The sequence below is a fragment of the Rattus rattus genome, chromosome 6 (genome assembly GCF_011064425.1).
Source record: "Rattus rattus isolate New Zealand chromosome 6, Rrattus_CSIRO_v1, whole genome shotgun sequence".
Taxonomy (NCBI): Eukaryota; Metazoa; Chordata; class Mammalia; order Rodentia; family Muridae; genus Rattus; species Rattus rattus.
Genome location: NC_046159.1, coordinates 156,491,130 through 156,508,087, shown reverse-complemented (window position 1 = coordinate 156,508,087; position 16,958 = coordinate 156,491,130). Strand labels below are relative to the sequence as shown.

Genomic DNA, 16,958 nt, shown 5'->3' with positions numbered 1-16,958 from the left:
CTGATCTCTGTTTCACTTTCTACACTGTAGGCTTCGTGCTCACTTCTAAATTCTTAGAGCCAGGTTGAATGACAGGCAAATACCAACAGAGTGCTCACACTGAGACTGCACTCTCACATCTCTGAGCACATTTTAGAAAAATGTCTACTGGGAGAAATGTCTACGGAGATGGCTCGGAGGCTGAGAGTGTTTGCTGATCTTGAGGAGGACCTCAGCTCGGTCCCCAGCACCCACATGGTGGCTCACCACCATCTGTAACTCCAGTTGCAGGGGACCTGGCTCCCTCTTCTGGTCTCTGCAGCCACCGAGTGCATGTGCTGCACATAGATTTAAATGCAGGCAAAATTTTTGTAGGTATAAAATAGAAATAAATAAGCCTCTAAGGCAACGTGACGGAGAATCAGTAGGTGGAGTGAGTGGCATCTGTGTGTCACAGATTCGTGCTGCTCTTGAAGCATGTTATTGCATTTAGCTTAAGAAATCTGAGCAAGCAGAAGACCTGAAAGCCAGCATTCAAACTTCACATCCTGACTGCAGCTAATTCTTCATTGTCCTTGAAGTTAATCAAGCCTGTGGAAACAGCATCACCAAATTGACTAAACGAGACTCCCAATTAACTCAAACAGATGGCTGAAATTTTCCAGGTGACTTTCTGTATTAATTCAGCACGTTGGCTGGACCAGGCCCCAGGAGGCTCGGCAGGGATTGGCTGAGAAGGGAATGATGGAATAGAGGGATCTTCAGGAAAGATATGGAGCAATAACCTGAGCCATTTCATTTTAGCAGAAAAACATCAGGCAAACTGACTGGCCTTGCTCGGCCAGTGCACATGGAGGAGTCTGCCTGGTGAGGAGACCTGTCCTAGGAAGTCACCCCAGTTCAGGTTTATGCAGTCTCAGCTGGGGGTACCTAATCCTGTCTGGCAAGGGGTAAGATCAGTCTAGGACACAAAGAGAAAGGAAGAGGCTATCCTTTTATAGAGCGCAGGTTCCAAGCCTAGTTTGCCTCCATTTTCTCCCATGGGCACCATAGCTTCAGGTTCCACTGAAGAAAGGGGTTAAAGGCCCTGAGTGGAATTCCGCGGGGTGGGGTGCTATGGACCTCTTGAATATCACTATTTTCATCCCCTGCCCCACAGCACCCAAGGCCCCTGTACATGGTTCCACCATGTTGCTCAGTCTACTAATGTCGAATGAGCACTGCTTCCTTAGGGACTCCCTGCGAGAAAAGAATACTACACATTAGGGGATAGAGGAGGACAGTATCAGGAAGAGGAGAGCACAGGGTGAGCATGTGGTGGGGAACCCTCCCCAGGAGGATCTAGAGCAGCTGGGTCAAGCCCTTGCTCTCCCAGGAGCTGCCAGAAACCTCTAATAATGTAACTGACGGAAACATGAAAACGCAGGCTAGCTAGATGACAAAATTTGGTACCTGCTAGGTCTCCAATTGGTGCTCTTGGCTCACACAGGTCTATTTACAGACATGTACAGCCTCAGATGTATGGACCCTGGGGTACTCATTGTTCTCACCAGATAGGTACAGTGGCCATAGAACTACACTCTAGATGGTATTAGTCTCCACATAGCTTGACTTTAAGGGCAATGCTGAAATTCAAATCACATCATGTAGATGGGACCCCATTTGGCTGCTCTGATTTAACTAGAAAGTCTATATAAAGTTGATGTTCCTAGCAACTGACCAACATAATTTTCCATGTACCCTCTGAAGCACGTGGTTGCCACCCACCAGGAGGCCTGGCCTTCTTAGAGCAGGACCCATCAGGGTATTATAGGAGGTGGTCACCTAGAGGTTCTCTAAAATCCTGAAAAAGGAACCTGGTCACTTGAATATGTTTCCAGGATGTTCATATACCAGGCCATCCATGGGTGTCTTCTGTGTGAGTGTCCCTGCTGAGACAGAGGCTGACCAGACATGCTCTTCCAGAGGACCTTCCCTCTCACGGGGTAGGTTCTCCACTCTAACATATGGTAAAGAATTAAAGTACCTGCCTCACATCAGCAAGGAAGGCTGGAAGAACAAAGTATTGGGAATCTAGCCATTGCAACAAGAGAGTCCATTCTGGAGATGCCGCATCAATGGCTTCCTTTTGAATTTGTTCCTAATGCAATGCCATGCAACACCAACCTCATGCGGGGGTCGTCAGGTGGCATCATCTCCAGGTCGTGGGTGGGTCCATTCAAGCCGATGACGTGGAGGGAGATGCTGGGGTTTTCACTGCCAGCCTGCAAAGTGAGGGGTGAGGGGACAGAGCAGTGAGGGAGCAGCCTGGGACAAACGGCCTAGAGTCCACGGTGGCTTTACGATGTCTCTTCCTGAACATTCATATCTGGGCACCGTGGGGATTGATACTGAAGACTATAACTTACGTGGAGGACAGATCGGTCGTGTGGCTGTGTGTGGCTGTATGTGTGTATACGCAGGTGTGGATGTGACATCAGTGACATTGTGTGTGTGCTTGCATGTGTTCGGAGGCCGGAGGACAACACTGGGTGTCGTGCATCCACTTTCTTTTCTTGTGACAGCATCTCCCACTGGCCTGGAGTTCACCAGGGCTGGCTTATCAGTAAGCCTCAGGAATTTTGTCTCAGCATTTCCAGTGTTAGGATTACAACAATAGCCTACCTCACCCAGAATTTTTTTATGTGGGGCTCAATCTCTAGGCCTCAATGCTGACGTGGCAAGTATTTTACCAACTGAGCTCTCTCCAGCCCTAAACCGTGGAATTTTTAAAAGGCAAAGAGATATTTGGACCAGCTCTCCCTTCTTAGGAGTCTTGGCACCTTCCCGTCCCATTCAGTTCCCTGGGTCTGCCAATGTCAGTGGGTACTTGGTCAGTCACATGAAGGGAGGGAAAGTGGAGAAGGGCAGGAGAGGCACAGCGCTATGAAGAGTGGAGTGTGGGAAGGGGGTGTGGAGCGCTGATCTTCAGGGGCACAGCTCAGGTGGGGCTCCATCAATAAGGAGCTGTAGACTTGACTAATTCGGGCAATTCTTTCAGTCTTGAGAACAAATTCTGGACTGAAAGAGGCTGGGAGAAATGTGAGGGCTGGTCTAGCCTGATGTCCTCACTCCCTCTGTACATTTATGTTAGAGGGAATCTGCCCCACAGTAACGAGCAGGCTGGTGTCTGTGTGTCTCAGGGCTCTGACTGCGAGTGGGAGTGAAGAGGGCAGTAGCCAGAACTGTCAGTCAGCGTTGGTGGGATTTCTATTAAAACATGGGAACCCAGGACCTGAGCAAGATAGCACTTTCCAATTCCTGACAGGTCCCAGAGCGTACTACCAAATGAAGGAGTCTATTAGAGTTTAGTTTGTCAATGACATTTGTTTAGGATGTGTGTGTGTGTGTGTGTGTGTGTGTGTATGATTGGTGTTTATATGTATGGCTAGTGTGTGTGTGTATTGTATATGTTAGGGGATAGAGAGGGGCTAGGTGGATGTGGACTTAGTCTCATACACCATAGTTAACTGAGTCCAGCTAGCAGACATTGTATTACAATGGAGACTGGTGGGGAAAACAGAGACACCCAGTCAATGGCAAATCCATGACTGGGACTGTCCCAAGAGAGGAAAGGAGACAAGGTTTTGGCCTCAGGAACTCATGTTCCTCCACCCTGGGACCTTGACGGGCACTGGCCACACTCCTCAAAGGCTACTCCCCAAATCCATATGCTGGAGCTCTGGCCTTCTGTGAGTGGTGTTTGAGAGTATGCTCTTTGGGTGGTGATTAGAGTTAGAGGAGGTCATGCGGGTGGGGCCCAGGGATGGCATTAGTGTCATTATAAAGAGAGGATGATACCAGAGCTCTCATCTGCCTTGTGAAGTAACGACTACAAAGTGTGGGGCTGCGGCTCAGTTGGTGCATGCTTGCCTAGCACACAGAGACCTGCATTGATCTCCAGCACTGTATAAACTAGGCATGGCGACGCCTGCCTATAATCCCAGCATTAGGGGGAGAGAGGGTCAAAAGTTCAAGGTCACCCTCAGCTACACAGAGAGTTTCAGGCCAGCCTGGGCATTTGAGACCCTGTTTTAAAAATGGCATTTGTGAGAAGACATTAGTTTTGCCTCACCAGGGCCTGGATCACCACCGTCCCAATTCCAGCTAGCTAGCCTCTGCAAGGACACCACCATGGTAGTGAGGACATAGAACTGTGAGGAAACTGTGGCCAAAGTCGCCCAGGTCTTTGATATTTTGTTTGACAGCTGGGACAGCCACACTCACTGTTTGTTTTCTCTGGCCCATGGTTTTGGGAACCATGTTGAGCCTGCCTGTCTCCTTTGTTCTCCACAGACCCGAGGGCTTCTCACGACATGGAAGCATGCACTGCTAGCTTTCACCCAAAGCGGGAGACATCAGCTCACACGTTCTCTGGCAGAGGCAGGACGGTGCTGCCGAAGGTCCAGCAGTAAAAGAGTCATGCCTGCCTGTCCACTAGCCTTAAAGTAGTCTGGTGATGCCACTGGGAGGTAGGTTAGCCAGCTGTGTGCACCTCTGGAGCTGCATCCAAATCCTGGATGCCAGCCTCCTTCCAGGTGAGGGTCATGGAAGTTCCTGCACCAGGACTTGCTGTGTGCTTGGATGCCGGGATGGGTTAGGGTTAGGGTTAGGTCCGCAGGGTTAGGGTTAGGGTTAGGGTTAGGGTTAGGGTTAGGGTTAGGATTAGGGTTAGGGTTACGGTTAGGGTTAGGGTTAGGGTTAGGGTTAGGGTTAGGGTTAGGGTTAGGGTTAGGGTTAGGGTTAGGGTTAGGGTTAGGGTTAGGGTTAGGGTTAGGGTTAGGGTCAGGGTCAGGGTCAGGGTCAGGGTCAGGGTTAGGTCCGCAGGCCCTTACTCCTCTACTGTGCTCTTCCTTGCAGTCCCACGGGCTCAGGCTTGTCTTCGTCTACTTTGGTCACTATAGCAACATGTCAATGACCAGTTGTCTTATAAACAGCAGAGGTGTCAACCTCATAGCTTTGGAGTTGGAGTCCGAGACCAGGGTTTCTGATGATTCTGTCTGGTGAGGGCCTGTGCCACACACATGCAGCCTGCTCACTGCCTCCTCACATGGCTGGAACGCAAGGGGGAGTCCTCCGGGGTCTCCTCCATATAACTTAACCCCAATCCTAAAGCTCCTCACTCATGGCCTGACCACCTACCTCTCAAGGGCCCTACCATCTTGGGCTCTCAATATATGGACATCGGGGGACACAAGCTCCCAGACCCAGCAGTGACTATGGACAGCATAGCCTCACCAAGGCCCAGGGACAGGGGACAGAGGGAGGTCCTTCCAACCTCCTGAAGCTGCATATGCTGTAAGGAGTCAGAACTGCTGGATTTGTGTCACTTCAACCAAGACAGGACTTTAACGTGATGTAACGAGCGTTTATGGTGCCGCTGGCAAAGGCGTCTGACAATACTTGGAACCAGAGGGTGAAAGAGCACATGAGTGATTTGGGTTTGACTGAGCCTGCCCTTCGCCTACCTTAGGATAGTGGTAGGGCTTCACAGTGGGGTAGACAGAGCCCGTGTAGGTTGGCAGCTCCATAAGCGGAACTCGGGAATCATTGATGGTGGCATAGGCGAGCCTTGTACCATCTGGCGACCACCAATGTGCGATGTGGCTCTTCAGAATCTCCTCTGTGGGAAAACAAATTAGAGACAGATGAGCAGAGCTGATGCTGGGGAGATGGGCTGCAGGGGCTGCAGAGAGCTACAGGGGCTGCAGGGGGTTACAGGGGCTGCAGGGGGTTGCAGGGGCTGCAGAGAGCTACAGGGGCTGCAGGGGGTTGCAGGGGCTGCAGGGGCTGCAGGGGCTGCAGGGGCTGCAGGGGTGAGTGCAGAGACCCGGGATCTGTGTGTCTGCTGTTGCCTCTAAGCTGCTGTGCAGCTCAGCTCCTGCCACTGGGCTCAGAAGTGTCTGATTTCCACAATGAAACCAGACACAGTAAACCAAAGCTCAGCCAAACACACGCTGATTGTACGAAATTGGCTTTTGCACAGATTTGATCCCTGGACCTAAGGAGTACTTTGTATTTTCTTCTTAACTGCACAATCATTGGATTTTAATTCTCTCATTCATTTCCTATCTTTTCTTTGAAAATGTCTGATACATATCACAACGCCCTTTCTCTGCTCATGGGTGCTTTTGAGTTGGACTGTTATACAGCTGTAGCTTAGTGTACGTGTGTACGTGTGTATGTGTGTGTGTGTGTGTGTGTGTGTGTGTGTGTGTGTGTGTGCCAGAGGGGAACCTCACATGTCCTTCTTCAGATGCTGTTCACCTTGTTTTGCGAGACAGGGCCTCTCTTTGGCCTGGAGGTCACCAAGTAGGCCAGGCTAGCCGATCAGCCAACCCCAGGGACCTTCCTATCCCCATCCCCTGGAAGTGTGAGAATAAGTAAGCATACTTGGCTCTTTTGTTTTACTTTGTTTTGAGACAGCATCTCACTATATAGCCCTGACTGTCCTGAGCTCTATGTAGACCAGGCTGGCCTCCAGCTCAGGAAGATCCAGCTGCCTCTGCCCAGAATGCCAGGTCTAAAGGTGTGTACTACCATGCTCAGATATCCTGGCATTTTTTAACATGTATATTGTGCATATTGAACTCAGGTTATTTTTACTGACTGACCTATCTCCTTAGCCAGGTAGACTGTCTTCTTGATATGACTTTACAAAAAACACCAGAGAAAACTAGTTCACACAGTGGGCATGCTCATCAAGACAGGCCAGAGGAGAGAGGAAGCTGTGTGGAGGCTCAGCCTTAGACAACAGGTAGGTAGGGAACCTGTGTAGCCAGCTGCATGTATGCCTCTACCACAGAGGAGGAAGGAAGATGTGTCCACAGGCCTACACGTGTGCCTCAGCCGTAAACCATCTGTTTCTCTGTGTGTCTATAAAGCAAAGAGGACCCGTCCTAGAGCGAGTCCCTGCAGATGGTCTCTGGAAAATGCAGCCACCTTCTAAACACAATGCACTGCAGGGCTAGAATGGAAGGGATCTGTTGACAATCATCTATGGTGGCCTAGCAGGGCAGAGCTGGGGCAGAAGGAGGAGGGCCAGTGTCTGGGGAGACAGCAGGGGTGCCTCAGCTGGTTTGTGCCCCAGGACATCCATTAAGAGCCAGCCCAGGTAAACCTAGTAGAAAGGTGGCTGGCCACTGCAGAGACAGTCAATAAAGGGACAGGCACAGTCACAGCAAAGCCCTAGAGAGGTGACAACTCTGCCCTTCCTGCTGAACCCAGAGTGACTTCTCTGTCTCTGGGATGACAAGGTGCCAGCTTTGTGCAAACCAGACCACCCTCCCCTTCCTACTTCTCTCCCACCCCCACCACATCTTCACTGCACACATGGCATGTCTAGACCGGCTCTCAGCCTGGTAGGAAACACTCTGCTTTAGCCTGAGTAGCACAGCCAAGGAAGGTCATACCCAGACAAAGAGGATAGTGTCACAGTGTCAATTCCATCGCCAAGTGCCAGGGAGCAGTGAACTCAAGCTCAGAGACTGTGAATGCAGGAGGGCGAATCCCCACACTCCTGCTGAACTATAGGCGGCAGACGTACGCTGGGGAAGGGACAGTCGTTTCTTTCATTTGTCAGTTGTGTACCAAATAGTGAGTCCAGTCAGGATGGAGTGGGCTCATGTAAGTTACTGTACAGCAAGACTGGGGCACCTGGAAAGATATTCTAGGGATGGAGAGATTGCTCGGGAGAGATTACGAGAGGTAGGAACCTGGGTCCTGTCCCCAGAAAATAATTAGATGAGTCGGGGTTAGTGGCACACACTTATCCTCCCAGGGCTGGGGGGCTGGAGATCTCTGGGGCTCACTGGCCAGCTGGCCAGTTAAGCCTACTTGGTGATAAGGGGTCTCATCTCGGAAAGAAGGTGGGACACCTAAAGAACAACACTAGAGGATCTCTCTCTGGCTTCCACATCACACACACACACACACACACACACACACACACACCTGTGCAATTGCACACAAAGAATACACACAGAGGTGGGGCTATCCTGACACTCCACAATGCAGACTCTACAACCCCAGGATTGCAGAGTTTACCATCCCCTACCCTCGTGGGTCCTTTGCACACTATTCTAATTGTGTGGTTTTTCTGTTCGTTTTGTTTTGTTTTCTTCATTTTCCTGTGTTCTGGTTGCTCGTGAAGGAAACAACTCAGTGTAAGAAACTAAGAGGTAAATATGGGTCAGATGAAACCCTAACAGCTTAGCATCTTATGAATGCCCCTGTTCTTCAAACACTTTCTTCAGCACAGCATTCCTTTCCTAATGAGGCATCGGTTAATTGATCAAAAATAGAGATCTTCAGATAGGGGGAGAATTCCTACTTCATCAAGACAATTCACTCCATGAGCCCTTTACTTGGAACAAGCAAGCAGCTCACTTTTCTGAGCAAGTAGAATAATAATGAGGACACAGAAAGGCCTCATTTGGGGAAGCAATTTCAGTACACACACACACACACACACACACACACACATAATACACATACACATGCACACACAGACATACATGCATACACAGACACATGCACACACATACAGATGCACACACATACAGATGCACACACAAAGACAGACATACACACATACACATATACATGCACACAGACACACATGCACACACATATACATAAACGCACATAACATGCACACACATATACATGCACACACAGACATACATGAAGAAACAGACATTCTCACATAGACATGCGCACACATGTGCATGCACACAGGTACACACACCTGAAGACACAAACATAGATACATACACATGCACACACAGGCACACACATGCACACACAGAGAGACACATGCATATACAGACATACACATAAGCATGCACACACATACACATGCACACACATAGGCACACACACAGACACACATGAAGACACAGATATGCACATGCACACATGAGCACACACATGCACACACACTGATCCATCTGATGAGACTGGCTCGTTAACGGCTTTCTCATTGAGATGCAGGAGGAGAATGCATGCAGGCTGCTTCAGGACACAGGCTGGTTTCTCTGTTGCTGATGAAATCGTCTGCCATGTTGTTCATTTCTACCTTAAGGGTTTGTCTAGCTGGCTCAGGTGATCAAGGTCAATGTCATACCCATTGCCTGGAGACCTCCATTCTCATGCCACTGTATGTGACGAGTGTTCAGTAGTATGCCTATATGTGAGACACTGTGTGTGAGAGCACAGATATGAACTATGACTCATGATGACTTGAGGGTGGAGAGAACCATGTCCTGGTTCCTGCAGAAGACCCAGAGGCAGCTGTGGTGCTTATTCTGGGTCCGATCGCTGGCAGAGGAAGAAAGGAATTGTGACTGTGATAAGAATGAACCTGGGGCATCTCAGGCTGAGGTAACAAGTTGGACACAGGAAACTATATATGATCTCACTCACATGTGGGACCCACAAAAGGCATAGTAATGGACACGGACAGACAGAAGGCAGTGGATCTTTTTTTTAAACTGTGGTTAACTTGACCTAAGTGATCCTTATCTGGGAAGAGAAACCTCAGTTGAGAAAATGCCTACATCAGTCGCCTGTAGGCGAGTGTGTAGAGCATTTTCTTGATTAATGATCTAAGTGGAAGGGTCTAACTCCTTGTAGGTGGTGTCATCCTTGGGAAGGTGGTTTGGGATGCACAAAAAAGCAGGCTGAGCAAGTTATGGGGAACAAATCAGCAGTCAGAGTCCCTTCCTGGCCTGTGATTCAGCCCTGCTTCCAGATTCCTGTCCCAAGTTCCTGCCCTGACTTCCCGTCATGAAGGCTTAGAAACTGTAAGGTGAAATAAACCTTTCCCCCCCAAAGTGGCTCTGGTCTTTTTTTTTTTTTTAAATCATAGCAATAGAAACCTAGCTAGGAGGAGTGGGTAGGGTGAGGTGTAGGACACATGGCTCAAAGGGCTGAGTCAGCACATACAGAGGGAGGACCTGAGTCAGTATGTGTCAGTCATGTGAGAACTGCCGAGAGGACATATGAGGTGCTCTCCCCACGGGACACACATGATGTCATACAGTTACTAATTACATTCATTTAGGCGAGCTACAGTATCATCATATACACATAGAGTTTTTAACCTGTAAATAATTAAAAAAAACACAAAATAAACCATGACTATATGGAGACAAACACGCTAGCTGATCCAGTGAGCACTGGCATTGGGTCTGGGTCATACAAGCTTGGCATCATACATGAAGTATGCATGCCAATTTGGGGAAAACTTCTTAAATAGGGAAATAATAGGGTTCCCCCAGAGCAGCATCAAAAGGTTGAAGTTCTAACCCTCCCCGAGTGTGACCTCACTTGGAAACAGGGTCAATGCACAGTGGTCGTTAGACGTAAACTTGGTTGAGACTTTGCCAGAGACAGTGGACCCTAATCCAATACGGCTGGTGTCCTGAGGCGTGGAGAGGTGACAGGCAGAGGAAGAACACACAGTGACAGCAGATGTTGGTGTATTGTGCCTGAAGCCTGAGTTAACATTATTGATCAAAACCAGAGCATTCCATCTGCACAAGGCTCTGAGCCATGTGGTAGAGATGGTTTAGAAGTTAATTATGAACTTCGAATTATTGCGAGCTGGCAATATCAAATGATACAGAAGTGATAGGATTACCACAGTGGACTCGGGAGGAAAACACAGATGCAAATGAAATCAGGAAGGCATCGTGGAGGAACCTGGAAATTCACACCTCCCCCCTTTCTAGACAGAGAATCAATGAATCTTAGTTGCATGGGGGTGGGGGAAACCTTAGTTACAGGTTAGGTATGGCAAATTCTGAGTCCAGACCCTGCACAAGGGACGGCAAGTGACAGTCATTGCCTCTCTTTTCTGCTGGCTGGAGTGAAGACAAAGCGTAACACTGTGATTTGGCCCTCAGATGCCCATCAGATGGGAAACATCCGGGGATCGGTCTTCCCGTTGGATAGGAGCCTCCAGCAGGAGTTCTTCAGAACTGGACAGCTGCTGTGATTCCCAAATGGAAGACAAGGCTGCCTGCCAGCACCACATCAAGTTCCACAAGGGATCTGACCCAGGTAGCGTGTGCTCTCTGGCCAGCTCTGTGACAAGGGTTCTCGCCACTAAGTGACACAGAAAGTCAATTGCACAGCCCTGGTGGACAGCTGTTTGGGGACAATGGCCAGTTCAGATGGGAGGGACTAATACCAGGACCCAAACTCTATGGACTGTGATGTGGGACTTGGGGGTCCTCTTGGTGGCTGGGTTCAGGGGTCCCTGACCCACAGACCCATGGTTCAGGCTCAGCTGGAGAGAAGTCTGGGTTGTTTAGAGTAGCACAGATGGAAAGGAAAACGGGAACTCTTGGGAACTTTGCTAGAAAACAGTCTTAACTAGTGTCCCATAGGGACCTTAATATGTCCCACAGGTGGGCTGTCGAGGCTCCATGGGTCTCATTTTCTGAGGCAAGGTAAAGTGGGGCTGGGAGGTTAAGGTTTGTCTCTGTTTCACTAAGAACAGAGGAAATACATTTGCTCCTAAACCTGCTTGTCCATGAACACTCTCTGAGTCAGTGGGCTGGGGGCAGGGAAGATAGACCCACACATTGACTGCCTGGGCTGCCCTGTTTGTTAGTGCTTTCTTTAGCTCTTCATTCTTTATTTGTTTTTAATGGGTAGAATCTCCTGAAGCCATAGCCCTTAGGCCTTCTTTAGATGGGCCTCTCACTCAACAAATAACAGAGTCTCATGCATATATTACTTCCTCGTTGACTCATATAGCTTCCACTCATTCATTCATCATTCATTTGGCATTCAGCCATCCACTCACTTAATAACACCCTAACACAGCAGACTGGGAACGCACACCATGAAGAGACATGGTGAACAATGTGACAGTCAGGCGGGAGGTAGAGGCAGGAGGGTCAGGAGCTCAAGTGCATTCTGGGAGACATAGTGAGTTGATGACCAGAGATATTATCTTGAAGTCCTACAGTCAGGGTATAAGAACAGTGTTTGCCTGCTGATTCTGGCTGCTCCCTGAGAAACAAGAGTGTTGGTTTTAGTTCAAGGTCATGTGGGACATGGAGTTCCCCAACTGGAACTTAGAAGCAGGAAGCTGGGGGCCTGCTTGAATCTGGAACTGAAGGAGACTCAGGCCAGGAAGGGAGGAGAGGCAAGGCAGCTTTTGACCTCTGGTGGCAGCTGTTGGCCGAAGGCCATCTTGTCACCACTCTGTGCTGGGTGAGAGGGACACGTTGCTTCATGAGGAGGTTGTGTGCCTGCTTGAGTCATGCAGCAGAAAGCAGCATCGTGCTCTCTCATCCTCGCCGCCACAGTGTGCTGAGAGTGGACGTGAAGGAGCCGTCAGAGCACGAGAGGAGTAGATAATCAAGTAATAATCAAACGCGAAGAGAGGAGCTATGAGAGGGACGGATGTGCCACGTGGGCCTGTGGCTCTGCTGGAGAGGAGCAGTGCGCCCTGACCATAAAATCAGAGAAAGAAAACTGTCAAAAGCTCCCACTGCTGAGGGCGAGACGGGCAAGATTCTCACTGATTTCACCAGGGCCACAGCTGGCTTCCACAGCTCATCCTTTAAGAATATTATTTATTACATTACTTAAATATATTTGAATGCATATTCTGCATGAATTTGTGCGGGGGGGGGGCATGTCATAGTGAGTGAACGGAAGCCAGAGGGCAACTCTAAGAGTCGGTCCCCTCCTTTCATTATGTGAGTCCCAGGGATTGAACTCAGATCATCGGGCTTGGTAGAAGGTGCCTTCACCTGTCAAGCCATTTGGTTCTATCCCTGCTTGTTTTTATGCCATGGATTCAGGTGGATCTCTCCTGCAACAGCACAATCCAAGCAAGCCACTGCACCTCAGTGCTTACCACAGTACAATCCAACAGCAGCTGCAGCAGCTCCTTAGCAGGGTGCAGTGCAACCAGGGGGCAGGACTGACCCACGGTAGAGACTGAAGAAAGGGCAGGATACTTCATCCAACATCCCAGCCTCCAAACCTTGGCACATTTTGCCTTTCCCTTAATCTCAGGTAGAAATCCAATTCTGGACATTTTTGTTTTTCTTTCTTATCGAGATTTATAGGTTAAACACATGGTGTGTGTGTGTGTGTGTGTGTGTGTGTGTGTGTGTGTGTGTGTGTGTGTGTGTGTGTAGCTCTTTAACTGAATTCCCATAAGACACAGCCGCACTGAGCTCCTGGTAAATGTTGCTGGGCCTACCTGCTGGGATTAGACCCTCCGCCAAGAGCAGCTAAGGCAGTAAGCACTGTCAGTCTCCACACTTCAACGCTCTAAAGGAACAAAGCCTCAGTGGTTCATGAGGCCTCGGGCTGGGAAGTTCTGAGCCCAGTGCCACTCCCTAACCTTGGCCTTCTCTATCTTCTTTCCTTTCCTCTCTCCCTCCACACTTGTGCCCACTTGTGCCTTCAGAGCCCAGGCCTGTTTGGCCTGGGAATGTTAGCATCTTAACTCTCCTACTGAAGAGCTCCCTTTGACCCAGGCCGGGTAGCCAGGCAGCCTGGAGATGACGGATATCTGTGCCCAGGATGAACCAAGGCTTGCCCAAATTGTTCCTGAAGTATGTCTGGTTTTCAAGCAGAACATTCTACGAAGCGCTCTTAGCTCCGGTGCAGATGTCGCAATCTACCCGGTGATTGGTTTAGTGACTCACGTAAAATGGATTATCAACTGTATAATGAGTTTTCATTTTCCTACAATTATAATTTTCTTCTTGATGTCTTTCCAATGCTGATCACTTTCTTAGTATGCATCCAGAAGTTAAAAGAGACAGTCTCTCAGGTGAGAATGCTAATTCCCAGGGGTTCAGCTACCGGCATGGCTTGTGTTTACCAAGGGTTTCTTACAAAGGGCATGGCTTAATTTCCATGGTTTTATGAAAGACATGTCTGATGCAAAGCACAATTATTGCCTTAACTTATAGGTAAAATATTTCTTTACATTGGCTCAGCTCTAAACACAATGCCTGTCTCATGTCCCTTTTCTCAAAGCTCAGGGATCTTTGAAAAAGAGTTGGCGGACAGATTGTAAGAGCCAAAGCAGTGGACCACTTCAAGGATATGGTGATTTTTGGGCAACACAGCAGTTACACATATGATCTCAAAATGGCTCTAGCATTCACAAGACCTGTGCACCCTGAAGCCAGAAAAGTTCTCAGAATAGAGAGGATCAGTGGGGATGATGTCCTGTCCCTAGCTGAGGAGTCATTGGTATGTGACAGCTGCTTGGGAGAGTCAGTGTTCTTCAATGGTGTGATCCCTGGTAGGCTGACCACACTTCAGGCAGGCCTACACCTGAAAGTAGTTGGCCAACTCAGAATGGACTCAGTGGGCCCGAGTGTGTGAGGGGAATGGCTGGATCTGGGTAGAGTTGGGGGAGGGTGAAGTGAATGTGGTAAAAATTCCCAAAGAATTAACAAAACATTATTAAAAAGGGGATAAGATTTGATTTCTTGAAGAACTGTAAAAAGGCTCATTTAATACACATTTTCTAAGAAAATCCTAATTTAGCAGCATTTGCCCCAATCAGATCGAGATGTTCTGTATAATTATTTCTTAATATCATTGAAAACACAGAATGCACCGGACAGGAAATTAGGTCTCAAGGTTTATTAAAGAAAAGGTTAATTAGCTATAAATTATTAATGGCTTTTGGGTAGTTCCTCTTCCCTGCACAATTGGCTCATCTTGATTCTGGTTCCAGTGGCAAAAGAACAAGAGTGAACCCTTAGTCTTAGGCTGGTGTGAGGATTCTCAATGAATGGGAACCCACCCTTGTCTGGGGATTCTCAATGAATGGGAACCCACCCTTGTCTGAGGATTCTCAATGATGGGAACCCACCCTTGTCTGAGGATTCTCAATGAATGGGAACCCACCCTTGTCTGTTCTAGTAAGTAGAGTAGAATGGGTGTCATCCACAGACATGGGAGGTCCTCAAGTTGTCTGAATGGAATCCCACAAAACAAAGCACACCCAGGGCTCAGCACAGTCCTCCCTAATGGTCCGGTGCTTATCCTCTGTCCTCCTATGCTTCCCGAGGTCACACTGAGGACAGTGTGCTACACACAAGAGGGCCACGTTCTGGTTCCAAATGGACACATTAGAATTATTCTGCTCAAAACCAAGGCTGTGTCCCTAGGCTGGATAACCTACTCTCAAGTCCAAGCTCTATTAATGTTGGGGTCACAAAACAGGAGGTGACAAGGTCCTTGTCAACTCTAGTATTCCTTTGACAACGACAGCAATGGCTGTCTCTACCATTTGATAACAGCAATTGAATGGGCCCAATGTGAGGACAATGCTGGGGGTGGTGATAAACCAATGACCTCTGTAGGCATGAGGTGACAGTGTTCGGGGTCACAGGAACACTTTTATTTACTGTAGTAAATACTGTGTTCTCAAACTGCATAGCCCCATACAGTACCATTTACCACCATCTGGCACTCCAGACTAAGTTCTACACAAGCTATTTAGAACGCAGGGAAGGTATGACTTGTGGTTTGGACAGGACTGCAAGTGGGGATGTGAGTGCTTTTGCTGACAGGGCAAACCCAGCCATTTGTAGTGGCCATGCTCTGTTGGACACTTCCAGCTCCTTTGCTTACTGTCCCCTGTATCAGGGTGATATCCTTAACACTTGCAGCCTCAGGTACAGGGCAAAGGCCCAAGCCATACAGGGAGTAGGAGATGCTCTGTGAGGGACTCCAGTTGGGTTTAAACTGACATGCATTGTCTGGGGCGGACACCCATTTCTGAGTGCTACATCTTCTCCGGCACAATCTCACTTGTCCACACAATCGCAACAGCATCTCACTCCCAGAACCTTCTAGTTTTCTGGAACCAGCCTTCATCGCCCGCGTTTTGGACAGGCTGTAACTGAGAAGCCCCTGTTACAAACACGGTCTTCAAGGTGCTTTGCAAACAGCAAGTGCTCAATAACTGCCCTCAAAATAGAGGCGTGGGTGGTGCAGTGGGTTTGTGTTTGGCTGGAGGTCTGGGGAGGCTCTATGGCGTTGTGCTGAAATGCACTGCCAGCTGTTTCCTTCAGAGGGTGGGGAATGCACCCTGACAGAAAGCTGACACAGCTCCAAATGCTGGCACGCAACACCTGGGAGGCAGAGGTACGTGGATCTCTGAGTTCTAGGGCTGCCTGGTCAGCCTATAGTCAGAGCTACACAGAGGAATCTTGTCTTGAAAAACAGAATAAAACAAACAAACAAAAAAAAAAAGAAAGAAAGAAAGAAAAAGTAATAAAGAAAGCAGAAGAAGCTGCCCCGCTCCTGTCCAGAGGTTCCCAGATCAACCCTGCGAAATCTGGGTCCAAGAAAAATTGCCAACTATATAAACAACACTCCTGATATATCTGTGCTTGGAAATGAATGGCCTCATTCTAAATATGGAAAATCTTATTTATTCCTGCTTGCATCTGCTGCCTTCTCCCGCCACTAAACACATTATCCAAGGTGCTGGGAATGGAATTTAATGGGGGGTTAAAAAAGAAATCAGAGAACATCAAGCCAGAAGGCGAGTGCAGCTTTTGCCTCGAAAGGCTTGAAACCTCTAATGCTAATCAGCACCATGTTATTTGCATATTACACAGGGCTAGCAAGACTCGTTATCGTCAGAGATCGGCAAACGCTCATAAATCAACTCGTGTGTTCTGCACATGACTAAGGCAGCCACCAGGTGGCAGCATCTTAACCTTTCATTCCTTCACTGCGGTTGATTTGCTTTTCTGACAGAATTTTCACCTTCCAGGACAGCCATACTGTGCAGCAAGTCCATGGATACTTATATGGACGCTTTAATTCTCTCCTAAGGCACTGGCAGGCACGGGGAGTGGTGACAGACACTCTTCTTTATGACTGGGGACATTTTAGTGAGGATTTTTCTGGAGCAGCTTTTATAG

General features: G+C 48.6%; 1 protein-coding gene across 4 annotated transcripts in view; it reads right to left on the bottom strand.

Moving 5' to 3' along the window:
• The window catches only part of Dpp6 (dipeptidyl peptidase like 6), an 877,415-nt gene that overhangs the window by 92,483 nt on the left and 767,974 nt on the right, over nt 1–16,958 (bottom strand). For all 4 annotated transcript variants that reach the window (XM_032907169.1, XM_032907171.1, XM_032907168.1 and 1 more), the window contains exons 9-10: nt 5,487–5,641; nt 2,146–2,243 (exon numbers count right to left, since the gene is read on the bottom strand). In XM_032907169.1, coding sequence (XP_032763060.1) covers nt 2,146–2,243; nt 5,487–5,641 — 253 coding nt within the window. The remainder of the gene's footprint in view (nt 1–2,145; nt 2,244–5,486; nt 5,642–16,958) is intronic.